Source organism: Saimiri boliviensis, chromosome 17, assembly GCF_048565385.1.
Source record: "Saimiri boliviensis isolate mSaiBol1 chromosome 17, mSaiBol1.pri, whole genome shotgun sequence".
In the NCBI taxonomy this organism is placed as follows: Eukaryota; Metazoa; Chordata; class Mammalia; order Primates; family Cebidae; genus Saimiri; species Saimiri boliviensis.
Window position 1 is genome coordinate 66,195,772 of NC_133465.1, and position 27,808 is coordinate 66,223,579.

The following is a 27,808-nucleotide window of genomic DNA, read 5'->3' on the forward strand; positions in this document are numbered from 1 at the left end:
CCTGGTCCCTTCTCAGGGAGCTGCTGCTGCTGCTGCCTTCATCATGGAGTGGGGGCTGGGCAGGCCTGACCCAGCCGGCTATGGGGTGAGGGATAGAGGGCTGGGAAAAGGATCTGGGAGCTGAGAGCACAGAGAAGGCATTGGGGGTTTAAGGCTTATGAGAGCAGGCTTCCTTTCTCAAACACCCAAGGGCTGATCCACTGCATGTAACTTGAGGTGGGTGGATGGATCATCTGAGGTCGAGAGTTCAAGACCAGCCTGACCAACATGGAGAAACCCCATCTCTACTAAAAATACAAAAGTAGCTGAGCGCGGTGACGCATTCCTGTAATTCCAGCTACTCAGGAGGCTAGAATTACAAGCGGGAGAATCACTTGAACCTGGGAGGCAGGGTTTTTTGGTGAGGCAAGATTTCATCATGGCACTCCAGCCTTGGCAACAAAAGTGAAACTCTGTCTCAAAAAAAAAAAAAAAAAGGTCAAGGTTCAATCCTTGGCTCTATTACTAAAGCACTGGGACAAACAGGGTCCTTCTGTCTGGGTATCTCGCCTCTAATTCCTTCCTCCCTATTCTACCCTTGCTGGGAAGAGATTTCCAGAACCAAATCTTAAAATCTCCTGACTTTTTTTTTTTTTTTTTTTTTGAGACCAAGACTTGCTCTTTTGCTCAGGCTGGAGTGCAGTGGCACAATCTCGGCTCACTGCAACCTCCATCTCCCAGAGTCAAGTGATTCTCCTTCCTCAGACTCTCGAGTAGCTGGGATTATAGGTGCCCACCACCATGCCCGGCTAATTTTTGTATTTTTAGTAGAGACGGGGTTTCACCGTGTTGGTCAGACTGGTCTCCAACTCCTGACCTCGTGATCTGCCTGCCTCAGCCTCCCAAAGTGCTGGGATTACAGGCATGAGCCACCACACCTGGCCAAGGGAGGACTTTCAGGAAAAAGGCCTGAGCCCAGAACCAGGGAGGGGAGACAGAGGCGAGGAAGAGACCGCACAAGTGTGCACAGGTACAGCAAGAACGGGTGTGTTTAATGACACAGCTGGATCTGGTTACAAACATCAGAAACTAGAAAAGGAAGACAGGCAGTTACACAGATGACGGCCTGAAGATGGGACAGGAGGGGACACAGGCATGGTAGCCACAGCAGCAAAACATCCTTGAAGACGATACATGTGACCAAGGGGCACACATGGGGGGGTCCCCCTCCCCCGACAAGGCTGACGCAGATGAATAGACAGGGCCGACCGCTGGCCAGGAGGAGGATGGGGTGGGGAAGGCCCTCGGCCTTCAGAACTGAGAGTGGGACCCAGGGATGTGGTCCCACCGACCTGCTGCCCAGCAGCCCGGATCCCCTGGGGCTGCCCTGGTGGCCAAGGCAGGTGGAGCTGGCGGTCCAAGTTCCTGGACTGAGGCCCCTCCCCCAGTGCGGTCAGTCCGTCCAGAACTTCACTCTGCCCCTACCCATTCTCGGGCAATTGGTGAGTCAGTTCCTCTGGGGGAGAGGGGGGAGCCCCTTCCTTTCTGCCTGGAAGTGGAATGCAGGAATGTGGGGAGCCGGTCTGAGAAGGGGCTGGGCTTTGCTGCCAAGCCGGGTTGCCCCAGCCCTGCCCCTCCAGGCTCAGGTCCTCCGCTGTGGGACTTCCTTTCTGCCAGAACACTCTGTTCTCTGCACAACGGGAACTCCTCCCTGCCCCACTCACAGGTGGGCAGGACCGAGGCTTCTGGGCCCCGCAGATACACATTCTAGATATGTACGTGTGTATATAGATGTATATATATATATTTATATATAGCTCATATATAGAATATATCTGTATATATGGTAGATGTGTGCGTGATACTCTAGATGGTGATATGGAGACCTGCGTGCCGGCTGGGCTGATAGAAACGGGGCTGGTTTATTCCCCAAGGGACTCCCAGACCTGTCCCGAGCCCCGCCAGCCGCACGGCTAGGTCTCTCTCTAACAGTGAGTAGAAAAGCTAAGAAGAGTGGGCCCCGCTCTTCGAGGAGGAAGGGTCCCCCACCCGCCCGCCACGCTGGGGTCAGCATCCAGGCAGCCAGACAGCCAGCGCTGCCTCCCAGCAGCTCCGGGGGGGCCGTGGCCGCCGCAGAGGCCTCCTTCGGGGAAGTCGAGTCAGGGATTCCTCCAGCTTCCTTGGCTGTCAAGGAGGGTCTTCAGAACTCGGCCTTCTGCTCCAGGTGCTGCCAGGGAGGGGGGTGGAGGGAGGGGTCCTATGGCCCCGAAGAGGGCAGTGTGGCCGGTGGGCTGTGGACGAGATAGGAAGGGAAGGATATAGGTTACCAGAGGCAGGAAGGACCCTGGGGGGAAAGGGGCCTGGGGCTGGTGAGGCTCACTTCCTGCCAGGAGACCCGGCACAGTGCAGTTGAAAGCAACGGTGGGAGCCAAGTTCCAGCCTGTGTCCCGCTCCGAACCTGCTGTGATCACAGGCAAGTCTGTCGGCCCATGGGAACTCAGGATCTTTTTCTCTAAAATGTGAATAATGTCTGTCTTGTGCATAAACTGGGCAAAAAAGTGTTTCGCAAACTGCAAAGCACCATACCAACGTGAGCTCTTTTTCCATTAATTCTGAAACGTGGTGAGTTCTGTCCGGCCTGTCTCGTCCCTCCTGGGGCCACCATCTGTATTCTCGTATTCTTGGTTCACGCAGCCCCCGCTGCCATCATTGCACACCGCCCCCCGCCCGCCCGCGCAAAGGCGCACACCCTGAAGCAGAGACGGCTCAGTAAACAGTGGCGCCTGGCCCACTCCTGCCTCCCTGATAAGAGATGCTGGGCGAGGGCCTTCTAGGACTCTGCCCTTAACTCCGTCCTACCCTCGAGCCCATGGGGACCCTGGCAGCAGGGAGGCTCGGCAGGCTCAGGCCAGGGGCCCTAGGAGTGGGCCAGAGGATGTAAAGGGGTGAGGGGACAACCCCAGCATTTGACAGCTGGGCACTAACCCCCATGGGGTGCCAGTGTCCACGGTAGCCCATCTCCATTCAGTCCACAAGGAGCAGAAGAGGGCGAAGGAGCAGACTTTGGCACTTTTCTAATGTTTGGGGTTTGGAGATGGAGGTCCTGGGGCAGGGCGGGCAGCGTGTGGGGAGCCGGGCCATGTGTTTCTGATTCACTGGGGCTCGCGCCCAGCCAGCTCTCTTTCCAGTCCCTCTCGGCCCTTGTAAAAAAGCCCGTTTCTCTGGAAGCAGGAAGTCTTGTGTCCTGGCTGTAAACAAACTCATCTTTGGCAGCAGAGCCTGCCTGGGGAGAGGGGTGGGAGGGCAAACCCCCTCCCCTCTCCTCCTCTTCCCCTGTCTCTTCCCTGGACCCTCTGAGTGACAGCTGGTGGGGGGCGAGGGGGCATCCCCAGCTCTCCACGCGCTGCCAGTGCCCTCCTCTGGTGAGCCCACATCTGCCTGTTTGCCATTGACTCTGGGTTTCAGGCAGGCCAGGACCCAGCTGTGCACATCTGGAGTTGGCTTGGCTGTGGCCAGCAGTTCCCGAGGACTCCATTCTCTTGGGGTGGTGCTGACGGGAGAAGGGGGAGGGGTGCGGGAGCCAGCCCCGGGCCAGTGTGGTCAGCAGCAGGAAGGGCAGGAGGCCTGACGTCCCCTGCTGCCCTCAGGGGACCTCCCCCAGGAGCTGCGCCTGTGAGCAGGAGGGCCGGCAGCTTGGGGACCCATGTAGAGCACAGCGGGAGACACCGCCTTTTCCATGGGAAACTGCTGGGAATGTTTCTCTACCACGCGTGTCCCGGCTGCTGGCTGACCTCTGCTTCCCATTCCCGCCTCCGCTCCTCTTGCTCCTTCCTACTCCAGCCCTGCCTCTGCGTCTCCATTCAGCTCCCAGGGTAAGCCTCCCCCTGGGGGCCCAGGGAGGCTGAGTGTTCCCAGCCGCCGCGTCTGGGGGCTAGCCCTCCCCTCACGCTCCGAGTCAGCAGGAGTCACGGAGGCCGGCCACCCTCCTTGAGCCACCTCCCGGGCCCAGAACTGGAAGGCCAGCCTCCAGGTCAGCCTGGAAGTAAACAGCCCCCTGTGAGCGTGCGTGTGAGTGACACCCATGTAGCTCCCTCGTGGGCTTGGGCATGTGGGTGTGTACATGTCCTCGTGATCCTTCTGGCTCTAGCCCTGTTGAGGCAGAGGGCAGATCGCAGCACTGGTCAGCTAGAGATGAAAAAACATCCTCTTGTGACTGGCACCCAGGGAGAAAGTGGCTGGGCTGGCCTGGGCCGCTTCTGAGCCTGATGATCGGACCTTCCGCCAGGAGCCTCTGGCGCCTCTCTGCCTGGCCAGCTGTGGCATTGGATGCTCTCAGCACTCCCTGGCTCTAGGGAAGGGGAAGGCTCGGGAGGACTTCAGCTCAGGGCTCACGGTTCTGTGCAGCCTGAAGTCACAGGGGAGCTGTCTTGAAGGCCTGTTCCTAGGATGCCTGTTCTTCCGTGTCAGACCCCAGGGTTGGCCTGCCTCAGGTTTTCCCTCCCAGGCGGTCAGCCCCAGGGCCCCAGGAGAGATGGGAGACCTTGGGGACAGGAGAGGACATGGCAGGGAGGCTGCCCAGCCCACCCTCGCCCGCCTCCTCACGTGGTGGCGTTGGGGACCTGCTGCACCCAGCCCACTTCCTTGTAGGCAGCGGTCACGTGGCTGTAGATGAGGCCACGAAGCTTGGCCCAGGCTCTCTGCGTCTCAGGTGGGAAGTCATTGGCAAATTCCTCGGCGATCACCTCCAGAATGACCCCAGAGAGGATCTGGGGGCAAAGGGAGGAAGGGGGAGTGAACGCGGGGGCGCCCTGTGTCCGTTAACCCCCAAGCCCCTCCATCCCATGTGTGGCCAAGGGGATGGTTCCTAACGCCACAGCCTGGCAGCTTTGGGAACCCAGTGCTGTGAGGACAAAGGCTGCCCTGGACCTAGCCCCTCCGTCCTGCTGCCAGCACTGCCCCTCCCTCTCGTAGCCACTCCGGGGGTCACCTCTGCTGCCCCAGGAAGCCCTCCCGGAGCCTGCGAGCTGCGGGTGGACGTGAGGAATGGGCGTGGGGGCTCTGCAGCAGAGCCGGGTGCATACCTTGAAGTACACCGGCTCCACCTTGTGCTTGAGCGCGTGGGCCTTCCCCACGAGGGCAAGCACAGAGGACACCTTGTCGGGGTCGTGCAGGTTCTCCACCACGGTGTTGAGGGCCCCCATGACCCGGCAGGCGTGCTTCCGCAGCTGGGGGCTCCGTTCCATCTCCAGGGGATCCTCCATGTGCTTGAACTGGCTGAAGTACTGCTTGGCCGAGGGGAAGTTCACAAAGAACCTGGCAAGAGGAACAGGGGTGGGCGCTGAAGCTGGGGCATCCTCGGGCCCACCCTGAAGTGACCAGGACAGTGGGAGCTGAGGAAGCTAACCCCAGACCTCCCCAGCCCCGCACCATCACTATTCTCACTACCATCCATAGAGCTCAGCACAGAACCTCCTCACTCTGGCCCAGCCGGCTCGCCTGGGGCCCCTACCCAGTCCAGCCACATCCATCTGCCAGGCTTGCGCAGGCTGGTGGCTTCCTCTCCCAGGCCTCTGTCTTCCTCACTTCTTGCTTCCTTCCCAAATGCTACACCCCCTTCAAGGCCTGCTCTTGAGGGTAAGAGCTCAGGTTCCGGAATCATAGTTAACCTGAAATTAAATCCTCTCCAGTTGGTCTGAAATGGTTCCGACTCTCCTAAAATACCGCTTTCGTGAAGTCATGGCCATGCTCAAAAACATTCAATGGCTACCTATTGTCTGCCAAAGTGAAACTCCTTTTCCGGGCACTCCCGGCTTCTTCTGAACTGTCCCCCACCCACTTCTCCAAACTTATGTTCACATTCCTCCCAAAATTCACGTCATCCCTCTCCTGGCCCAGCGGCTCTATTTACTGTTGAGAAAATGTTCCTCAGGAGGCTCCATTCCTTTTTATGACCCATTTTCTGTGTTAGGCATGCCTTACCTGGAGCAGGCTGGCCCAGGGCAAATGCTTTGCCCCCAAGGCCATTAGCACCACTCAGATGGCCTTCCCTGCCCCCCTTCCAGCCTGCCAGACTGGATCCCAAGGCTCTCATACACCCTGACCCCCTGCCCTAGCTGGGGTCCTGCAGTGTGGAAAATGACCATGTCTTTTGTGTGTGTGTGTGAGGTTGAGTCTCACTCTGTCATCCAGGTTAGAGTGCAGTGGTGCAATCTTGGCTCACTGCAACCTCTGCCTCCCAAGTTTAAGTGATTCTCCTGCCTCAGCCTCCTGAGTAGCTGGGATTACAGGTGCCTGTCACCATGCCAGGCTAGCTAATTTTTTGTATTTTTAGTAGAGATGGGGTTTCACCATGTTGGCTAGGCTGGTCTTGAACTCCTGACCTCAGCCTCCCAAATTGCTGGGATTATAGGCATGCACCACTGTGCCTGGCCGACAATGACTTTTGCACCTCCTCTCCCTGTGGGGGCTGGATATCAAGTGAGGCATAGGCACGGACCCAGTCAGAACTGACATAACTTAAGTGAATCCCCAAAAGTGCGTGGAATGTCCTGGACCTGTCATTCCAGGTTGTCCCGCCCCTTTGTGTGTCCCCTTTGTGATCAGAGAGAGCTGATAATTTGTAGAAGCAGCCCTTTGGCCAGGAGTCGAGTCTCAGATGTGACGGCTGGAACAGATGCAGAGAGGGCATCTGACTGGGTCATCTCTAATGGTGGTGGTGCCACTGCTGGCAGGGGAAATTTGCACAGTGACCAGCGCACAGTCTTCATGGAAACCCAGGAGGGCCCCTCTCAGAGGCCAACTGTGACCTTAGGCAAACCCCCTCACAAGCTCCCTGTCTGCAGAAAGGTGAGAGAAGAGCCCCCGCTCACTGCCTCATGGACACACGGGTGAGGACACGTGAGGCAGTGGGTCTAAAGATACACTGAATTTTCTGGAGAAGCACTGTAATGAGGGACCAATGTGAAAAACCCAATTTGGACTTAAATGAGCATCTCAGACATGGGAGGTTTTACAATTGCAATAAAAAATAATGATGTGGCTGGGCACGGTGGCTCTCGCCTGTAATCCTAGCACTTTACGAGGCCAAGGCAGGTGATCGCCTGAGCACAGGCATTTGACACCAGCCTGCGCAGTGTGGCAAACCCTGTCTCTACAAATACAAAAAATTAGCCAGGTGAGGTGGCACACGCCTGTGGTTCCAGCTACTCAGGAGGCTGAAGTGGAAGGATCACTTGAACCCAGGAGGTCAAGGCTGCAGGGAGCCAAGATTGCGCCCCTGCACTCCAGCCTGGGTGACAGAGTGAGATCCTGAATCAAAAGAAATAATAAAAGGCTGGATGTGGTGGCTTATGCCTGTAATCCCAGAACTTTGAGAGGCCAAGGCAGGAAGATCAGTTGAGGCCAGGAGTTCGTGACCAGCCTGGGCAACATAGTGAGCTTCTGTCTCCAGAAAAAAAGAAAAAAAAATGGCTTGGTGTGGTGATATATGTCTGTAGTCCTAGCTATTTGGGAGGCTGCAGCAGGAAGATCCGATCACATGAGCACAGGATTGGCGGCTGCAGTGAGCCATGATCATCCCACTGCACTCCAGCTTGGGTGACAGAGCAAGACCCTGACTCAAAATAATAATGACATATATTTGCCTGGTGTTTTACAATTTGCAAAGTATCTCCACGTATGTTATTGAACCCCTTCCTTCTCTTCTTCCCCTTCCTCCTCTCTCCTTTCTCTTTCTTTTTCTTTTCTCTTCTTTCTTTCTCTTTTTCCCTTCCTTCCTTTCTTTCTCTCTCTCTCTCTCTCTCTTTCGTGGAATCTCACTCTACTCTGTTGCTCGGGTTGGAGTGCGATGGTGCAATCTTGGCTTACTACAAGCTCTGCCTCCCAGGTTCAAGTGATTCTTCTGTCTCAGCCTCCCGAATTAGCTGGGATTGTAGGTGCCCGCCACCAGGCCTGGCTAATTTTTGTATTTTAGATACAGGGTTTCACCATATTGGCCAGGCTGGTCTTGAACTTCTGACCTCAGGTGTTCTACCTGCCTTGGCCTTCCAAATTGCTGGGATTACAGGTGTGAGCCACGGTGCCTGGTCTGTTATTGTATTTAATTGCCACAGCTAAGCAGGTGCTACCTCTATTTTACTGAGGAGGAAACAACAGGGAACATTTATTGAGCACTTACTGTATGATCTCATGAATTCTTGCATTTCCCTCCTGAGACACGCACTGTTTTAATCCCCCTCTTATGAATTAGGAATTGATGTCCAAGATTGCCCAATAGAGTAGATGGGCCAGGAAGGGGCCCAGATGGGCCCTGCTTTGACGGCTTCCCCACACTGCCTGGAGAGACTCACTGCCAGGGGACCATGGCCTGGTAACCAGATGTCTCCTGCCTCAACACCCACCACTGAGTTGTGATCCTGAGGAATGACAGTCTCAGGGAGTCCCCACCCAGACCCTCCAAGGTCTGCAGCCCCTGGGGCCCACGTGCGTGGCTCCTGCCTCCTGACTCCATGGCATTTCCACCTGAGGCCCGCCCAGTCTCAGCCTGTGCTGCCAGGGAGGAGCCTCCACAGCCAGCCCTGGGGAGTTTCTCAGCTCCCAGAGGAATCTGGGCTTCCAAGAGAGCCCGAAATAGGCCTGTCTGAGTGTGAGGAGGAGGGTGTCAGAGTTACAACCAGGCGGGAAGGTGGGTGTTCCCTCTTGGTCTCCCTGGCAGGGAGTGGAAGTGTGGGGTCTGCCCCAGGTTCTGAAAGCAACGCCTCCTCCACCCCCATCAACGTGGCAACTTCTCCAGTTTGGGGCTGTGGAGGTACAGCGGCCTCCTCTCTGCCCTGCAGGCTCACTAGGCACAGTGAAGAGGGCACAGCTGAGAGCGCTGGCCGGAGGGCTCCAGCTGGGGCCTTGACCTTGAGGATGTGTGTGTTGTGTGTGGGAAGGAAGAGCACCGTGTCAAGACTGATGGGCCCAGGATCTAAGGAGGGACCTTCAGGAGCCCTTATCCCCCTTTCCTCCCCTTCCCCTACTGACCAGGCCCTGGGCAGAGACAGGAGGCGAGAAAAAGGAAAGCAAGACCCTGTGGGGTTGGGCTGGCAGGGAGTGGCTGAGACAGAGCTGGGCCAGGCCGTCCCGGGCTGGGCTCTAGTCCACACAGAATTGAGCACATTGGTAATGACCTCCCCCAGCCCAGGCCCAGGCCCCTCTAAGAGACAGGAGTGGAGACCAGAAGAGGGGTGGAGAGAGAAAAAGAAATCCTTGCTGAAAGCTCGGACTGCCCAGACATGGCCCTGCCCTCAGTGCTTCATTTCTCCTTGGCATATGCCCCGCCCTGGTCCCCTTCCTGGGGAGGTTCAGTGATGCCCCGGGATGCGGACGGTGAGCACTTCCTCCACGGATCAGCACAGGCACGTGGCACGGGTTAGGACAGAAAACCTCCAAGGTCCTGAGGACCCTGGCTCGCCTCCTCTGGTGACCCATGTGCACGCCTAGACACACACGAGGCCGGTGGGCTGTGGGGGCTGGCACCCGGTTGCCAGCCTGTCCGAGGATGCAGTCTGGCACGTCTGCGGCTCTGCTGCCCGCTGTGTGCTTATGTGGATGCTGGGATGTGTGGGGATCTGCGGTTCCGAGCATCTGAGGCTCCAGGATCCCAATGCCCCTCTTAGCTTCCTCCCGCTCCCGGCTCTGTTTCTGAGCCTGGGGTGCTGCTGAGATAGCTGCCCCATCCTCAGGAACGCTCCTCTAACTCCTTAGAAGTGCTTCCTGCTCTTTTTCCTCCAAAATCTGCTTCGGAGTTAGAATCAGGGCATATCATGGTGGAGCTGGATAGGTCCCAGGCTTGGGAGAGAGAAGAGGCCTGGGAGTCAGGGAGGCACTAAAGCTGTCCTTCCAGAGCGAGGCTTCACCCGTCTTCCCATGACAAGGCTGTCCTGCTCTGTCCTAGATTTGACCCTTTCCTCTGCCAGGAACAGGGGATTGAGAGTGAGCGAGCGTGGTCTGGAACCTCTCTGCCTGCACCCCCAGGGGCCAGCACGTGTGGCAAGGGAGCATGGATTTGTAGCTTGAGTCAGTTACTAGCTTTCGAGGCTTGGACACATCACCTCGATGAGAATGGTGTGTGCACGCTCTGTGCAGGTGCGTGAATGGGACGCTCTGTGTGTGTGGCTCTCTCAGGGATGTGTGGTGCCTGAATGACCCCCTAAGCCCAAGCCACTGCATTTCCTCCCTATGTGGGGGGTTTTAGGGTTAGGCCCTGTCTCCTGAGGCTTCTCTCTTCTCCCTGACCCTCAAACTCAGCAGGGACTGTATGCTCTGGCACTGTTTGCTTCTCCACTCACCTGTGCCTGCCCCAGGAGCTCCTGCTGACCTGCGCCTCCAGCAGGAAGAGGGCAGCTGGGAACACTGGACCCCAGCTCTCTTCCTTCTCAACCTCTGCTCTTTGCTCCCTGTTCTTCCAAGAGGCTTTGAATCCAGCAAGCAGCTGAGCTTGAGACAAGGGTCTGCTCCTCTTTGTCCCCTTTCTTGGCTGAGCCTCGGTTTTCCCATCTCTAAAGTGGGGAGCCCCTGCTACTCCCTTTGAAAGGCCAGAAAAATGTGTGTGTCAGACAGCTTGACTGGGTGTCTGGGGTCGCTGGCCGAGGGAGGAGTTCTGAGGCCGGGAAAAGGAGGGGGACCGAGGTGCCCTCCCGCATCTTGTTCCTAGTTCCTGGTGAGCCCCGCGCCGGAGCCAGAGAAAGCTCAGCTCAGGCTTCGTTCACCCCAAGGCGCCCCACGCTGCCCGCCCCGCTGACCTCGCACCGGCCCCAGTCACGGCTGGGGAGGTGGCGCCGGAGCTCGGACCCTGGCCCAACCCGCCTCTGCCCGGAGCCGCTGCCGCCCTCCCTGCCCAGGGCCCGGCCGGGCCGGGCGACACCTACCTCACCAGGATGGCCACCCCCACGTCCTCGCAGTTGGCATAGAGCCGGGCCCACGTAGCCTGCACCGCCTTCCTCTCCGCCTCGGACAGCTCCTCGCTCCGTTCCCTGCGCTCGATCTCCATCTCCCCCGGCACTTTCTCCATGAGCAGCTCCAAGCCCAGCCCGGCTTTGCTCGGCGGCGGCGGCGGTGGCGGGGCGCGGGGCGCGGGGCGCGGGGCGCGGGGAGCCGGGGCCGGCTGCGTGCGCGGCGGGCGGGCGAGGGGTAGAGCGCGGAGGGAGGGAGCGTGTGTCTGTGCGCGCCGGGTGTGTGTGTGTGTGCGTGCGTGTGTGCAGGGTATATGTGCGGGGGGCGGGGGACCGCCAGCGGGGGGAGGGGATGTGGTCTGCTGGAAAATGTTTAAAAAAACAAATCCGCTCCAAACCCCGGGCCCCGTGTGGGTGAGCCAATGCCGGCAAGGTGAAGGCTGCGCGGGGTGGGGGCGACGCGACTGCTGCCCGCCCACCCGCAGGCCACCGCGGAGTTGCACCGCGGGGCGGGGCTGGGGTAGGTGTGGCCGGGGCGATGGGGGTCCCGGGAGGAATTGGCGGTCACGCGGCGCTGGGTGGCGCGGGCCGCCCAGGAGTGCGCCGGGGAGGGCGCGGGCCGGGAGCGCTGGGTCCCGGTTCCCAAAGCGTGCGGCATCGCGGGTGTGCGCGTGCAGACCCTTCCCGCGGTGGGAAACTGACTCAAAGTCCAACACTCCGGAGGTTTCGCGGTGAGGCTGCCCGCTAGCCCTTCCGTGGCGGGGTGGGGGGGGGCATCTGGACCGCGCTGGGCTCCCGGAGCCCCGGCTTCTACCCGGAGCCAGGCGCTGGGGACCGTGGCGCCACTCCCACAGCTCCAGACGGCCAGGCTCTTGGGGTGGGGGGATTAGACTCGTCCGCCTGCCCGCTCACCGCCCCGGCTGTCGGAACTTAAGCGCACCTCCGATCGCGGGCGCCTGAGGCCTGCACCCCCTTTCCTTCCGCCCAGCACCCCGGTTGCCCTTGGTGCACGCGCGTGGCGGCGGGGCCGTCGAGAAGTCCCTCGTGTCTTACCAATGACAAGGACAGGCAAGAACTAGGCGCTGCCCTGAATTCTGGCTCAGCTGGTGGTGGAGAAAAGTCCGGAGAGGCACCGGTTAGGGCAGAGAGGACCTGTCGGTCAAGAAGTCCTGAGGAAGGCGCAGGCCTCTGGGGACAGCTCAGCTGCCACCAAGGGCTTGATTCTGGGCTGGAGGAGACAGATCCTTCCTCCTGGTGGACCCTGTCCGGAGCGGTGTGAGTTGGGCCAGAGTTAGGGGGAGAGTTCCATGGTGCCCGCCCTTCAGCGGCTGCTGGGTCCTGGGGACAGCCTGAGGTCAGACAGGGCCTGGCAGTGTCAGGAAGAGATGTCACTCAGGCTCCCCGTAACCCTTGTCCTTGCTCAAGACTTGGTGTCCCATTGCCCAAGCATTGCCAAGGGTTGGCTCTGGGCTTCTGCTGTAGTTCATGTATTTATTCTTTAAAATTCGACTGTAAGGTCCTGAGGAGGCAGGGAGAACTCGCCCAGGCAAGCCTCAGCTGCAGGCTGGGCCCTTCCTGGGAGCTCAGGGTTCCGGTGCCTGGGGGACCCTGGGGCAGTGCCTCTGACACTGCCTCCCCCTTATTGAGTGAAGGAAAATCTAATGCCTCTTGGAGGTTTTGGAGGGGTGGAGAGGAGTGGGTGGCTTCAGGTTCTCACATTACTCCCAGATCCACGTCTCAGCGTGGTCATGGCCGGTTCCACGCTCCACACACAACGAACAGTTTCTCAAAATTGCTGCGACCAAGTGGCTGCCCAACAGGTCCCCTTGGGATGTGGAAAGAAAGTAGGAGAAATCCGCTATTTCTTTTCATCTCATCCTTTGCAAATTCAATGCAGCCTTATGGTGTAGGAATGTATCTGTCTCGTGATCTAGCATATAATTTGTAAGTGGGTGCACCTATCTATTTTGTGAGCGCGCACTTGAATTCTGCCTTTTACTGAAGAGGGTGTGTAATCAGAAAAGTTTGGAGAGGATTGTCCAGAGGGTAAACTGTGCCAGCCCTTCACTGTCGAGTCTCCCCTGTCTCTCTGGCTTCATTATCAAATATTCGTCTCCTGATCTTTCTACAGTGACATCATTGCTTCACCTCTACTCACCTTGCAGTTACCGGCAGATGCTCCATGATTTCATGTCAGTAGCCTCAGCAGCGTCTTCAGTCTGAGGGCTCATCCTCCTTGTGTACTGCAAATTCAGATGCCCTCGCTCCTCTTTGAACCTTGCCCTGATGCCTGCAACTCTGAAAGTGCCCTGGAGGCGCCTTGAATCTCTCCTGGGTCACTCTCCTGCGGTCATTGTACTTGACAGCACATTCATCTAGACTGGCAGTGCCTTGTAAGCAAGGCCCGGTCTCAGAGATGGACACTCCGAATATGTGCCCAATGCCATAGTGCACACCTTGACCCTACCGCTGGAGGGGAGAACCGGGGCCCAGGGAGCTTAATCAGTTCTCCCAAGGTCAGGGCCACTGACCCACTAATCAGCTTGAGCCTCCTAATCCATCCCCAGCAGGAACCGCAGGACAGACGGCAGTGGCTCCTGAGAGCCGGCCAGGGCCATTTTGGCTCCTCGCCTGTGGCCTTCTGTGGACTTGGTCTGGGAGGGGATGGGGCAGCTGCGCCATGTGCACCACACTTTTCCTGCTCAGCACCCTGGCCATGCTCTGGCGCCGCCGATTTGCCAACCGAGTCCAACCGTGAGAAACTGACTGGGCTATGGCTGGGGGTTGGTGGGGGAGGACCCATGGGGCCGGGCTGCCACCAAGCCTGGACCTTCAGGGGAGCTGGGAGGGCATTTTCAAGGAAACCTTGAGAGCTGAGTCTCAGAGCAGGAGACACTTAGAGCGTCAAGAGTTCTAGTTGCAGCCTCCAGTGCCATAGCCCAGTGCGGCTGGGACCCGTGGCGGGGCAGGGAAGGGCTGGGCACGGCCATAGCTCTTCCTGCCTCCTCTTGCCTCCCACAGAGAGCCCAGCGACGTGGATGGGGCAGTTAGGGCCAGCAGCGTGGACGCAGACCCTCAGGCCTCAGGCAGGTAAGGCTGGAATCTGGGCTGGGAGAGGGAGGGTGCTGCCAAGGATGCTGTGGCTGTGCCTGGTTGGGGGTGCACGTGTGTGCCTGTGTGCGCGCCTGTGCTGCACCGTATCCCGGCGCTTGCCCTAGGCACCCTGCTACCCGTCCGCCCGGTGGGCAGGCCGGATGTCTGTTTTCTGCAGTCGGGAATGGGAGCCCCCAGCCGCTCCCCTGGCCCAAAGCTGCTGTGCCTCTCATCTCCAGGACGGGGCGGTCCCCCGGGGCACCTTCTGTCGGGAGGCGCAGGGGAGGGGAGGGAGGGATGAGGCGGGAGCAGCTCTGTGCAGCTTTGCTCGCCTTTCCTTGCCCTTCCCCCTCCTCCTCCTCTGCCCCCGCCCCGCCTCGGCTCCGCTGCCCGAGCCTCCTGCTGGATTCGCTGTCCAGTTCCCAATAGAAGGCGCGGGAGGAGCATGACATCATCAGCCTTGAGTGCCATTGGCTGGGCAGCCCCTGCGGGCAGGACGCTGTCTCCAGTGGCCAGAAAGTTAACTCTTCCCTAGGCTGAAGCCATGTGGTCTTTAGGGGGTGAAGTTGGGGGAACTTCCGGACTTTTTCTTCCCTGAGTGACCACTGTCGTTCGATGCCAGGGGCGCCTATCCCAACGAAATACAGGAAAACATCAGCAAATCTTTATTAAGTTCCGGTGCATGAGGGGTTCCTTTTGTGCCTATGGACTCACCTAGCATGGGAGACCCGTCTGAAGAGGGACTTTTTGGCTCCCAGTGAAACAAAAAGTAAAAAAGATCCTATTATATCCTCGGGTCAGGGCCTGCTGGCAGGAGGGTGTCTCCACACGGGGTGGACGCAGGTGGCAGGTCCTGTGACCGTCCATGTCTCTGAGTGGGGACTTGCCAGCAATGAGTCCCTTTGATATGTGGAAACTGGCAACGGAGAGAACCTCAGTCTTTTTTTTTTTTTTTTGAGACGGAGTTTCGCTCTTGTTACCCAGGCTGGAGTGCAATGGCGCGATCTCGGCTCACCGCAACCTCCGCCTCCTCGGCTCAGGCAATTCTCCTGTCTCAGCCTCCTGAGTGCCTCAGTCTTCCTGTCTCCTGTCGTCTGAGTCCTGGGATTCTGAGTCCTGAGATTCTGATGATCAGAAGGCCCGATGGGAAGCCGTAGGCCTGTACAGGAAACAGAGGCATTTCTGTGACACTGGATAGGCCAGCTGGGATCATAATAACAGTGCCTGATTACTATCACTAGTTAAATCGGATAGAATGACCACCCTTGGGCCTCCCCCCACAGGAGGCCCTCAAATGCTGAGTGGTCCTCACTATTGAGCCCTGGTCTGGAGTAGAGCAGGGAGAATTTAAATCCTGGCTTCCCTCTTACTAATGGAAAGACTATGGGGCCATTTACGCAATCAGTTTATTTTTATGTAAACTAGGGTTGATAACAGTGGTTGTGAGGCCCTGGTGAGGGTGCAGAATGATTGCACCATAAATGCTAGCAGCTGTCTTGTTCTACCCGGGATCTGTGCTTTAGTTTTCTCCAGAGGTTTCTTATACATTAACTCACTCAGAAGTCCCAATACCCAGAGGACTGGCAGGACATGTGTTTTTAATTTTTGGTTAGTGGTTGAGGAAACTGAGGCACAGGGAGATTTGGGTGACTTGCTCCCGATCATCGATCTCATTTGTGGCAAATGCAAGATGTTCAGGGCCCTGACTTCCAGGCAGTGCCTCTGCTACATGAAATGGGCCTGGACCTCCCGGCAGGAGAGAAAAGGCCAAATCTGAGGACCATCTGGCCAGGCCAGGCCTGGCGTGACTTAGCCAGAAGGAAGCAGTTGCCTATTAACTCCTTGGGACCCAGTTAACTGGAAAAATCGGTCTGACATTGAGGAACCACCTGCCGATGGTGGCTGCTATGGAGGGCTGGCGCTGGGGGTGACATTTCTGCTCTCCAGTCACACTATCCTAAATGCCAACTGATTTCTTAGGTGCTCCTGCCCTTCAATATTGGGGTGAATTGATAGGGATGGGAGTAGGAGGAAGAGGAGAGTGAGAAACATGGGAAGGTCATGTCCTCCAGTCCTGACCCCAGTGCTTTCCTCTGTTTAGGGAGAAAAAACCTCGGAAGTAAAGCCTCACCTCTGCAGGTGGGCTCAGGCCCAGAGACTGGGATCAGCTGGCCCAGGCAGGTAGGGCAGGGCTGGGAGCTGGGGAGGACAGAGGGCAGGGCTGGGGACAGGGAGGAAGAAATAGACAAGGCCTGGCCCTGTAGGAGTATAGCAGGCAATGTTCAGCCCTTGCGGTCACTGATGGAGGTTCAAAGTAGGCGAATGGACTCGTGCCTTTGGCTGCTACCTTGAGCCTGTTGTGTTCCAGGCCATGGGGCAAGGGTTAGTTTGCAGAGAACCACGTGTGGTTTGACCACATTTTCTAGGCTTGGGGATGGTGTGGTGGTCATGCTGGGGCACAAGGGCAGTGTCGGAGGACATTCAAGGGAGAGGCGGTGCTCTGCAGCGTCCACTCTGAAATGCAAGTCCCATCCCCAGGTGTGGGAGAAGTGCTGATCTGTTCCGATTTCCTGTTTCAGCTCAAGTCCTGGTTCGTCCCCTAGTCCAGGAGGATGCTGTGGGAGCCGGGGCAGCAGCAAGAGGGACAATGGGGAAAAGCAGCACTAAAGGGTAGGTACCCCCACTTTCAGCCCAGGACCTGCCAGTCTCCCCTTTCCCCGGGCCCTGGCTGCGGGCTCCTGAGCAGGACCTGGCTGGGCCTGGCAGAAACAGCAGAGGTGCTCGCTGCTCTCAGATGGGCCCCCTTCCCTCTGTGTTCCTGAGGCTCCTTTGAGGAACTGCTGAGTCTGAGAAAACCCAGGGTGAGGGACTTGCTGGGTCCTCCAGGCTAATTCCAGGGAAGCCAGCAGCCCAGGCAAGAGGCAGGAATAAGTAAGGAGTGAGGAGACCCCAGAAGCAAGGGATGGCTGATGGCTCACGTTTACTAAGCAAGGGCTTCCATTCATTCTGTAATTTAATCCTCAGACATCCACAGAGCCTGGTAATGTTATTATCCACAATTTCTAAATGAGGAAACACAGAGAGAGGTTAAATCATTTGCCCAGCATCACCTAGCTAGTACATGGAGGCTCCCAGGCTCACACTGGAGCTGCAGAGCCCACGCTCCTACCCACCTTGGCAGGCAGCCTCCCCCTGGAACCCAGCACAGTTTGCAGGGGTGGGGGGCGGATTGCCGGTCCAGCCACTGCCTGTCAGCCCAGGAGCTATTCTGTGAAGCCTCCGCTTGTGGTCCGAGGTGCTGGTGTCAGTTGGCCACGGTGGCACTCGCTTCTGTGGCACTTGCCTTTCCCCATTCCCCAGAGCTCCTCCTGTCACTGGCTGCTCTGCTGAAATTATCAATAAGAAGCGCCAGTTGGATCTGTGACATGTCTGCCTGCAGCTGGATGGGAGCAACTGACAGCTTGTCCTCCCAATGTGTTTTCTGCGTGTGTGCTCGGGCGCGTGTGTTCCAAATGGGCAGTAGCGTGTGGGAAGGAAAAAGCCTGACACTTGTTTTTGTCAATTTGCTGATGCTCAGTCCCCGCGGCTGCCTCCTTTGCCCCCAGCCGCTCTGCCATTTCTCGCTTTGCAATCCTGCGATCCTGAGCAGAGATAAAAGCAGATTTCCGCTTCTACTCCCAGATCCAGGCGCAGACCCTGCAGGCAGCTGCTCCCGACATCTCACAGCTATTAGTCTTCAAAAGCCCCCCATGCCTCCGTGCACATGAGTGTCTCCTCCCCAGCCAGCTCCCTTTGCCAGCCCAGCGGCGATGTCTCCGCCTGGCTGGCCCCTGACCTTGACTTTCAGGCAGTAGGAGACGGAGGAGTTCTCTAGACAGCAGCACCTCAAGCCGCTGCTCCGCCTCTGAAAGGAAGGAAGGGAAAGGGTGAGGGATGCCGCAGAGGAGAGGGAACCACTGGGGAGGCACTCAGGGTGGGGGAGGAGGCGCACCCCGCTGGGGAGGGGCTGCTGCTCCCTCGGGGAGCCTGGCTGGGGTGTGTGCGAAGGCAGTTCTGTGGGAGCCTCTCAAAGTAGGGCAGGCAGGAGGCAGGGGGAAAGTCACACTAGGGAATGGGCCCCCAGGGGCAAAGCCAGAGCGCCAACCTGACCCAGGCCATGAGCCTGTGACCACCTGTCTCAGCTCCTGTCAGCCTGTCTCTCTCCCGAGAGGCATCGGCCTTCCTGGTGACAGGCCTGTCAGGCTGAGGGCCAGAGGGCACTGTTCCGGGGACCCAGTCTGTGTTCCCTGATCCTATCTGCATTTATTCTCTCATCTATTTGCCATGTTCCTGTCACCTCATCCTTGCTGCCATTTCCAAGTTGCCTATCTTCTTCCACTGGTCTGAGGAACTGTCAGGCCAAGGTCATGGGGCTGGCTTACGGCCCAGATGCACTTCCCCAAGGCAGCGCCCCTGCGAGGAGATGCCCGCTGCTCCAGGGACCTGGTCTAGATGAAGGGCAGGAAAGAGAGAGGAAGGGGCTGCTGGCTGGCGGTGGGGCTGTGGCTGCCTGGGCTTGGAGGTTGCCTGGGCAGCTGGGGTGCCATGTGGGCTGGTGGGGGCTCTCTCCCCCAGGGAGCAGGCTGGCTTTGGTGGGAGCAGATTGTGTTTACACCTTCCCCGCACACCCAGCCCACGCTCGCCTCTTATTCCCAGGGCCTCTCCCACCCTGGGTTCTCTGCGCAATCTGCACATTTGCAGCTCCTGCTGCAGAAAGTTGCCTCTCTCAGCCTAGAGCTCCCCACAGAAGGCTCCCGGGACCCAGGCGCCCCTTCCTCGGCCCACTGGCTCCCATCACAGGGGTTGGTGTGAAGCTCAGGTCTAGGGTGGACCTTTAAGTCGGGCAATGGCTTAAGTCCTGACGAGGACACTGTACCCACGGAGGCTGAGTGCTTTCTCCTCCCGTTTCCTTGCAAGGAGCCACTGCTTGGGAATGGGAGCAGGAGTTCTCAGGGGCTTAGGAGAGGGTAAATAAAGGGCAACTAGAGAGGCGGAGCTGAGGCAAAGGGTGGGGTCCCTTCTGGTCCAGGGTGCTGGCTACTGTGAAATAACAGAGTCCAAGAGGAAGGCATCCAGAGTCAGAGCTCCTGGGTTTGAACCTTGTTCCACCAGCGCGTCCTAACTCTGTGGCCTGGGTAGGTTTCTGAACACCTTTGTGCCTCAGTTTCCTTAGCTGTAGGATGGCGATCATGGTGCTATCTATCTCTTAGAGTTGTTGTAAGAGTAGATTAGATAATGCATGTAACAGCTTAACACGTTGGGTAAGTGCCCCATATATGTGAGCTGGCACAATTAGGTTCGAACCGTAAATTACTGAACAGTGGTAGATTCAGGACAGCTAGAGTTCCTCACCTCTCACTCTGTGGTCCTGCCCCTTCTCCACAAACAGAGCTGGGCAGCCAGCAGTTCTGCAACAGATTAGAGGATGGCAGAGGGCGCCATTGCTGGGGTGGGGAAGCACCCAGTATGCCAAAGACTGTCACTGCCTGTGTCCAAAACCCTGCCCCAACCCCCAGTGGTGGTCTTGGCATGGACACTGCCACCGCAACTGGCTCTGCTTCTGGAATGAACTTCAGCTGCTTGACAAGACGGGAGGCGCAGCCCTGATGTGGTGCCTTCCTCTGTGTCAATGCTGATCTCTCTGCCGGGGGAGCCTGAGTGACGGGGAAAGGCTGCTGGGAGCTGCAGGGCGGCTGAGGGCAGCAGCCAGGAGCAGGGAGGTGCCGCTCCTGTGACTGAGGCTCAGGGCGGCTGCCAGTCTCTCCTGGAGACTGGAGCATGACCAGGGAACTAATGAGGCGGCGGGATGAGGTGGGAGCGAGGGAAGTAGCCACAGCGGCTGCTGCTGTCCACCGTCACCCTGGGGTGTAGACGTCACCTTGGGGAGTACCCACCCACCCCAAGTGTGCAGCTGTGTGTGTGCGTGTGCGTGTGTGTGTGTGTGTGTGTGCGCGCAGACAGTCCTGGGCAAGGGCAAACAGCAGAGGTGCTGAGCCAAGACTAGATGGGTAGGGCATGGTGCCCACTCTGAGACAGGCACAATGGCATAAGAGTGAACCCTGCTGTTCCTCAGGCTCCCGTAGCCCCACTGCAGGGGGCCTCACTGTTAGGAAGAAGCCCAAGATGTAGAGCTAAAGCTAGACGAAAATCATGCTTCTTTTCTTTTTCTTTTTTTTAACCCTAATACAGATTTTGGTAGGAAAATCATGCCTCTTTGTGAATCTCAGAAGAACAGCAAAGTGGTTTGCACGGAAGCTTATGTTAATATAATGATAATGATACTAACCGTATGATTAATAACCACTAGCATGCATTGGGCACTTACTATGTGCTAGGCACTGTGCCAACTGCTGTATTTTATGTGGCAGGAACTGTTATCATTTATCCAATAAGGAAAGTGAAGTTCACAGAACTTGCTCAAGATCACTCGTAGCTGGCAGTGAAGCCAGGACCTAAGCCTGAGAAATCTGATGCCAAAGCTTGGGATAGAGTGGGCCCGAGACTGGAGTTGGGGGCTGTGAGGGAATTCTGGTTGTGACCCATCTACAAGGCACAAGGAATGGAGCTGTGGTCCCGCCCAGCCTGCCTCTGCAGGTGGGCTGGTGTCAGCCAGGGTCATTGCCACTGTTCTGTCTTCAGGAACTCGCTTTCAAGGGCAGACCAGACGCTGGGCCCTGAGAGGCTGGTTCTTGCCTGCCAGGTGACACGGAGAGGACAGCTACCCTGCTAGGATTCCTCAGTCTTCCTCAGGGAGGAAGTGGTGGCCCCTGGTAGAGATGACAGACAGCGAGGTCATCACCTATTGTCACTGCCACTCCGTTTTCTCCTTCAGCCAGGGGCAGGGCCCTGGGGAGAAGAGAAGACGGCAGCCAGAAGCCCAGCTGGAGAAGGGGGAGCCTGGCGAGGAAGGCTGTCTTGATTTGGTGTTGCAGGGGGAGGGTGCAGGACGTGGAGACCAAGGAGGTGGCTTTGAGGGGGATCCGCTGACACCTGGCAGCCAGTCCTTGTGCCTAAGGAGCACAGACCCTCTCTGTGGGACACATGTGCCCCATAGTGGGGATTACAACTGTAGGGGCCTGAGAAAATTAAAACCAAAAAAATTTGCTAACAGACTCAGCCTATGAGCCTGGGTAGGAGAGGCCAGCCCGGTCCCTATGTGAACACACACACAGATATACACACACACAGAGATATACACACACATTCACACACAGTTCACACACACGTTCACACATATACACAAACATACACATATACATACAGTCACACACATTCACACACACATATAAACACAGATATATATACACACACATTCACACATACACATTCACACAGATGTACACACACATTCACACAAACACAGATACACACACATAATCACAGATACACATACACACATATGCACACCTCTGCTCTTGGACCTACACATACACAAACCTCTGCTCTTGGACCTACACATACACATACACACACATACACATATACACATATGCACACACCTACACACACGCACACACACATACACATACACCCATATGCACACACTTACACATACACATTCACACACACATATGCACATAGACATATACACATACATAGACATACACACACATACACACATATGCACACACCTACGCATGCACACACAGACACACACAGACATATATACACATACACACAGACACACATATACTTAATATATACAGAGGCAGAAGCCATTTTGAAAGAAGTGTTAAAATAATGTGTTCATTTGGTCATTTATTTAACAAGCTTGCTCTGGGAACCTGCAATGTACAAACCCTGTGTCAGCTGCCGGGAGAGACAGACTCTGCCCTGCCGGTTGGTCCTAGAGGAAGGCCCCAGCCTAGGTGGCCTTGTTCTGCCAGCCCAACCCTGCCTGTCCCTGTGACCTTTTGTTCTCTGGACCTTGGTTTCCCCATTTGATAAACATTCATCAAGCCCCAGTGGGCTGGGGTGAGGATGCGAAGGACTAATGATCTCCTCCGGAAAATGAAGGGGATGGACCAGAAGCTCTCTGGGGGCTCCACCGACGTTCCCAATCGAAAACGACTATAATGAACTGTGTCTGGAGGTGCTGTGTGCCAGGCCCTGTGGATCCAGAAACGGATTAAGACCTTCTGCCACTTAACAACCAGAAAACTGGGCAAAATATAAGAAACAGACACTTGACAACAGGCAGCACACAGGACAGTGACCCCACGACTGCCTGGAACCAGGTCCCTGACTATGGTTTGGGAACGGAAACCCAAGTGGACCATCGTGGCTTTGCTACGGGGAGGAGAAGACAGAATCAGAGCTCAAGATGGTGTGCGATTCATCAGGACGTACACACAGATCAACAGAATCCAAAAACAGATGCAGCACAAGTAATCCAATGGAGAAGGAAAGGTCCTTTCAACAGGATACAAAAAGCACTAACCAGAAAACAAAAAGCAATGCATTGGAATTCATCAAAATGAAACCTCTGCTCTTGGAAAGACTGGGAGTAAATATTTGCCAAACAAAACTCTGAGAAAGGACTTGTATCCAGAATACTTAAAGACCTTTTACAGTTCGATAATAAGACAGCCCAATAAAACAGTGCGGAAAGGTTTTAATACACACTACAACGAAATTATACATACAGCAAATACATCGAAAGATGTTCAGCATGTGGCCAGGCGCAGTGGCTCATGCCTGTAATCCCAGCACTATGGGAAAGAAAGATGTTCAATATGCAAATCAAAGCCCAAATGAGATACCACTACATGACCACCAGAGTGATTAAAGCTGAAGGCTGACTATAGTAAGTACCGGCCAAGATGTGACCCTGTCATATATCATATACTGCTGGGGACTGGTGAAGTGTTACAAGCACCTGGCAAACCAGCGTGGCAGTTTCTTATAAAGTTATCCCAGAGGAATGAAAACATACATCCACAAAAAAGACTACAAAAATGTTCACGGCAACTTTATTAGTAATAGCTCCAAACTGGAAATAACCCAAATATTCCTCAACATGTGAGCAAACTGAGATATATTAATATATAGAATTAATACTCAGCAAGGAAACGGAAATGAACAATGGATGCAAAAGACATGGGTAAATCGAGAGAAGCCAGACACAAAAGGCTACCTACTGTGTGATTCTATCTGCATGGAATTCTAGAACAGGCAAAACCAACTGATAGTGACAGAAGGCATCTGTGGTTGAGTGGGCCCAGGGTTAGATATGAGGGTTGACTGCAAGGGTAAGAAGTTTTTTTTTTTTTTTTGAGACAGAGTTTCACTCTTGTCACCCAGGCTGGAATGCCATGGCGCGATCTTGGCTCACTGCAACTTCTGCCTCCTGAGTTCGAGTGATTCTCCTGCCTCAGCCTCCCGAGTAGCCAGAACTACAGGCGCCCACAACCACACCTGGCTAATTTTTTGTATTTTTAGTAGAGACAGGGTTTTGCCATGTTGGCCAGGTTGGTCTCAAACTCCTGACCTCAGGTGATCCACCTGCATCGGCTTCCCATAGTGCTGAGATTGCGGGCATGAGTCACCAGCCCTGCCTAAGAAGGTGATTTTGTGGTGACAAAAGTGTTCTAAATCTTAACTGGGATTGTGGTTACATGGGTGTATACACGTCCTGGACGACTGAACCATACATTGTAAATGGTTACACTGCATTGTATGTAAGTTGCACCAGAATAAAGATGACGTATGAAGACTGATGCTTGTTTTGCTCACCATCTAGCAGAAAAGCCGGACATACATAATCATAAAAGAGTGGGATGAGTGTTCCAAGTATGTTGAAATAACACAAACTCCATTGATCAAGTGCTTACCTTGCACCAGGCACTGTGCGAAGTGCTCTGAAGCAGACCTCCAGCGAGGTTTGGCTCTTCCTCCTCTTCCTCCTCCTCCGGCTTCTCCTCCTCCTCCTCCTCCTCCGATGAGAAAATGAGACTCGGAAGTGAGGTGACCTTTGCCAAGGTTACTCAGCTAGAATCAGTAGAGCTGGGATTTTCCTCCGGGTCATCCTGGATTGCAGAAAATGTGCTAATCCACCTGCCAGCGGAAAGGTGCCACGAGGAAACAGCTCGGGAATTGCTGCAGCATCTCAGTCAAGACTTCGCAGAGGAGGTATTTAAGTACCAGCTGGAATTTGCTGAGCAGGGAAGATGCAGGGAAGGGACTTTCAAGGCAAAAGGAATACACACCATCACAAGCTAAAGGTTAGGCAACGGCTGTGAGAAGGCAGGGGTTTCTGGGCATGGAGAGACACGTCCAGGAAATGACAGAAGAGATCCATGGAACATTATTATCGTCTCCAAATTCATTTATTTTTATTTTTAAAAAATCAATTTTTGAGTGATAGTCTAGAGGCAGTGACTCTTGCAAGCAGGGATGTCACATGCATTGCTTTTCTTCCTGGACGCTGCTGGCGAGCACGGATAATCCGCAACTCCAAGCTCATCTATTCTCAATGCATAGGGTCTATGTTATGTTTCTCTGCCTCCAGAAAGGTAAAGCTAAGTTAAACTTAATGCAGTGATCCCAGTTTTCTGTTTTATTTTTATATTTTTACTTTTCTTCCATCTGCCTGGTCATCTACATGATCCCAGATATCTGAACAGGACCTGTGACCCTGTTTCACGGTCCCAAGAACTCTCAGGAAAAAAATCCTCTACATTTTCATGACGGGTTTTCTAGGGGGATGAATTAAAATCTCTGGAGTTAGGCAAAAACGTTCCACTGTCACAGTGTAATTTTTGTAGGAAACAGGGCACGGTGGCTGAGACCATGGGTTTTTAGGCTGGATTGAGTTCAGGTCTCAGTGCCTTAATGTGAATTCCTTTAACGTTTCTGTACCTCGGCTTCCTCAGCTGCGAAATGGGTGTGTGTGGGGGATAAGGGCAGGGCTGTACAGTGAATAAAAGGTGTTTTGAGAGTACCTGGTGCGGAGCAAACACTTCGTATGCACAGCTGCTGTTATTTCAGAGAGGAAGCTTGCACACACAGCTCATCTTCTGTCTTCTGCCATGACCCATTCTTCCGGGAAGAATTATTTTAAAAAGATATCATTTAGGATGATTTGACTGAAACAGAACACCCAAATTAAAAATGACTTAATTTCTTTTTGAAATCTCACATTTCATAATTCACTCAAACTGAGATGTCACTGCTTGTAAGACACATCCTGCATTTAAGAACATGAAAATGCAGCCTGGCATGGTGGCTCATGCTTGTGATCCCAGCACTTTGGGAGGCTGAGGTGGGTGGGTTACCTGAGGTCAGGAGCTCGAGACCACCGTGGCCAAGATGACCAAACCCCCTTCTCTACTAAATATACAAAAATTAGCTGGGCGTGGTGGTGCACACCTGTAATCCCAGCTACTAGGCTGAGGCAGGAGAATCACAGGAACCCAGGAGGTGGAGGTTGCCGTGAGCTGAGATCATGCCACTGCATTCCAACCTGGGAGACAAAAGCAAACCTCTGTCTCCAGAAATATATATGGACATATACAAATATGTATTATATATATATTTTTGTACATATATATCTGTATCTGTACAAATGTGTCTCTGAATCAAAGCAAGAGGTCTGAATTGTGGGGGTGTTGAGACTGGCGGTTTCCGCAACACTGAGGACTCGTTCTTTCTTCTCTCTACTCTGCCATCGTAGTCCTTCGGCTCCTGCTTAACGGAAGCCTCACAGATGCAAGACGGCTCCAGCAGGCCCAGCATCACTTCTTCACAGTGTCCCTAAGCCAGAAGAGAGGCTGTTGTTTTTAAAAGCAGGAAAACCTTCCTAAACTTGGCCAGAATTGCATCACAGACCCTTTCCCAAAACAATGTCCAGCAAAGGGAATAGACTCACCACATCTGGTACAGATGAATCAAGGTTTGTCCCAGCCCCTGCTGAAGCAGACCCTCGCCCAGCAGCTGAAGAGAGCGTAGGCTCATCAGCTGGAGGAAGAGACTGGCCACTAACAGTGCCTGCCATACACATGTGCTTCCTGGATATTGCTGCTGGTCACTGTTCCAGATGTAAGCAGTCAGCTGCTTGGGACACTACCTACCTTCTTCTGTGTTCTTACTAATAAAATTAAGGATTCTGTTCTGGGTTGAGAAGTAATCTCAATATTCTAAAGACTCTGTTTGCTTTATTTTTGCTCAAGGTGACAGAGGGAGGGTGACAGAGAAAGACTTTGTCTCAAAAAAAAGAGAGGTTTGTCATGGCTCACTGCACAGCCTCAATCCCCCAATCCTCCCACCTCAGCCTCCTGTCCAGCTGGGACTACAGGCATGTACCACAACACCTGGCTATTTTATTAAAAAAATTTTTTTTTTTTTTTGAGACGGAGTTTCGCTCTTGTTACCCAGGCTGGAGTGCAATGGCGCGATCTCGGCTCACCGCAACCTCCGCCTCCTGGGTTCAGGCAATTCTCCTGCCTCAGCCTCCTGAGTAGCTGGGATTATAGGCACGTGCCACCATGCCCAGCTAATTTTTTTTTGTATTTTTAGTAGAGACGGGGTTTCACCATGTTGACCAGGTTGGTCTCGATCTCTTGATCTTGTGATCCACCCGCCTCGGCCTCCCAAAGTGCTGGGATTACAGGCTTGAGCCACCGCGCCCGGCTTAAAAAATTTTTTTTTGTAGAGATGGGGGTCTCCCTGTGTTGCTCAGGCTGGTCTTGAACTCTTGGGCTCAAGCGATCCTCCTGCCTTGGCTAACCAAAGTGTTGGGATTATGGGCGTGTGCCACTGCGACCAGCCCAAAGACCCTTTTCTATTACTGTGGGTTTCAGACACCATGTCTTCAACCCTGTCAGTGACTGCCCCAACACAGTGGGCCTGCTGACCAGATTTTCCCTTTGCACTCAGAGCCTGTGTCCCTGAACAGCACTGGGGACTTCTGCCTTCCTGCTTGTAAAGGGTTACTAGACTGTGACTCTTTCCATGTCAATAAACAGAGGTCTGCACTAGCCTTGTATAATGGCTCTATAATAATTCTACGGTAGGAAACACTCAGATGTCCTAGCTCTCACCAGCAATGAGTGCAAATGAGATCACAGTAACATCAACACTTCAGTCTCAACAGCTCAGCCCTTGCCGGCTCAGTCAGGAATTCTGATGCATCTCTGAAGTTTCCCCTTATTTCTGGGTTGGCTGTGCCGTTACTTAACGTGTGCTCAGGTACAGGGCCTCTCCAGCCTCCTGGCCACTGCCCGGCTGCCCTAGCATCCTAGGACATCTGCCACGAGCCTACTGCTGGGGAAGTGGTGTCCAGTCAGGTATGAAAGTGACTCGGTGGCCCGTGGCAGAGTGAAGAATGTGAAGAATGGCCTTCACCATACACTGGGTGGCATCCTGGCCCACCATAGCCCTGCCAGAGCCCGGAGCCCCCGTCTTCCACACATCAGCCCTGCAGCCTCCCTTCCTCACTCTTCCTGCCACAAAGTGGCTCCCGTGGCAGAGCAGGTGCTCATTGTTCCTCCTTTCAACCTCGTTTCTGATTTTGTTCCCAACCGCCCCTACAAACACATGAAATCTTCCTTCTCCCTTCCTCTTCCAAAACAAAAGTCCTTATATATAAGATCATCTTTTTTTTTTTTTTTTTTTTTTGAGACGGAGTTTCGCTCTTGTTACCCAGGCTGGAGTGCAATGGCGCGATCTCGGCTCACCGCAACCTCCGCCTCCTGGGCTCAGGCAATTCTCCTGCCTCAGCCTCCTAAGTAGCTGGGATTACAGGCATGCACCACCATGCCCAG

General features: G+C 55.1%; 2 protein-coding genes across 9 annotated transcripts; one reads left to right on the forward strand and one right to left on the reverse strand.

Moving 5' to 3' along the window:
- Nucleotides 1-1,010: 1,010 nt before the first annotated feature.
- Nucleotides 1,011-11,203, reverse strand: CYGB (cytoglobin). The gene is made up of 4 exons (XM_003931701.4): nt 10,890-11,203; nt 5,061-5,292; nt 4,582-4,745; nt 1,011-2,270 (listed from the first exon to the last, which is right to left on the reverse strand). The coding sequence occupies exons 1-4, from the start codon at nt 11,030-11,032 to the stop codon at nt 2,237-2,239; spliced, it is 573 nt and encodes a 190-aa protein (XP_003931750.1). The 5' UTR covers nt 11,033-11,203; the 3' UTR covers nt 1,011-2,236.
- Nucleotides 11,204-11,451: 248 nt separating this feature from the next.
- Nucleotides 11,452-27,472, forward strand: PRCD (photoreceptor disc component). Of its 8 annotated transcripts, XR_012514720.1 has the most exons (6): nt 11,452-11,644; nt 13,045-13,105; nt 13,935-14,003; nt 16,108-16,187; nt 16,586-16,676; nt 25,720-27,471. XR_012514720.1 is itself a non-coding variant. In XM_074389000.1 (5 exons), the coding sequence occupies exons 1-4, from the start codon at nt 11,452-11,454 to the stop codon at nt 16,671-16,673; spliced, it is 411 nt and encodes a 136-aa protein (XP_074245101.1). In that variant the 3' UTR covers nt 16,674-16,676; nt 21,816-23,225. The 8 variants fall into 8 exon arrangements, 4 of the variants coding, with proteins under 4 accessions (XP_074245101.1, XP_074245100.1, XP_074245102.1 ...); XM_074389000.1 differs by lacking the exons at nt 16,108-16,187; nt 25,720-27,471 and adding an exon at nt 21,816-23,225; XM_074388999.1 differs by lacking the exons at nt 13,045-13,105; nt 25,720-27,471 and adding an exon at nt 21,816-23,225 and having other exon boundaries at nt 16,108-16,183.
- The last annotated feature ends 336 nt before the right edge of the window (nt 27,473-27,808 follow it).

Coding starts and splice junctions, on each gene's coding strand:
- CYGB (XM_003931701.4), bottom strand. CDS start 11,032: ATGGAGAAAGTGCCGGGGGAGATGGAGATCGAGCGCAGGGAACGGAGC. Junction 5,293..10,889: donor GGGGTGGCCATCCTGGTGAG/GTAGGTGTCGCC, acceptor TCCTCTTGCCAG/GTTCTTTGTGAACTTCCCCT. Junction 4,746..5,060: donor TGGAGCCGGTGTACTTCAAG/GTATGCACCCGG, acceptor CTTTGCCCCCAG/ATCCTCTCTGGGGTCATTCT.
- PRCD (XM_074388999.1), top strand. CDS start 11,452: ATGGGGGTCCCGGGAGGAATTGGCGGTCACGCGGCGCTGGGTGGCGCG. Junction 11,645..13,934: donor AACACTCCGGAGGTTTCGCG/GTGAGGCTGCCC, acceptor TGCCTCCCACAG/AGAGCCCAGCGACGTGGATG. Junction 16,184..16,585: donor ACTGGGATCAGCTGGCCCAG/GCAGGTAGGGCA, acceptor TTCCTGTTTCAG/CTCAAGTCCTGGTTCGTCCC.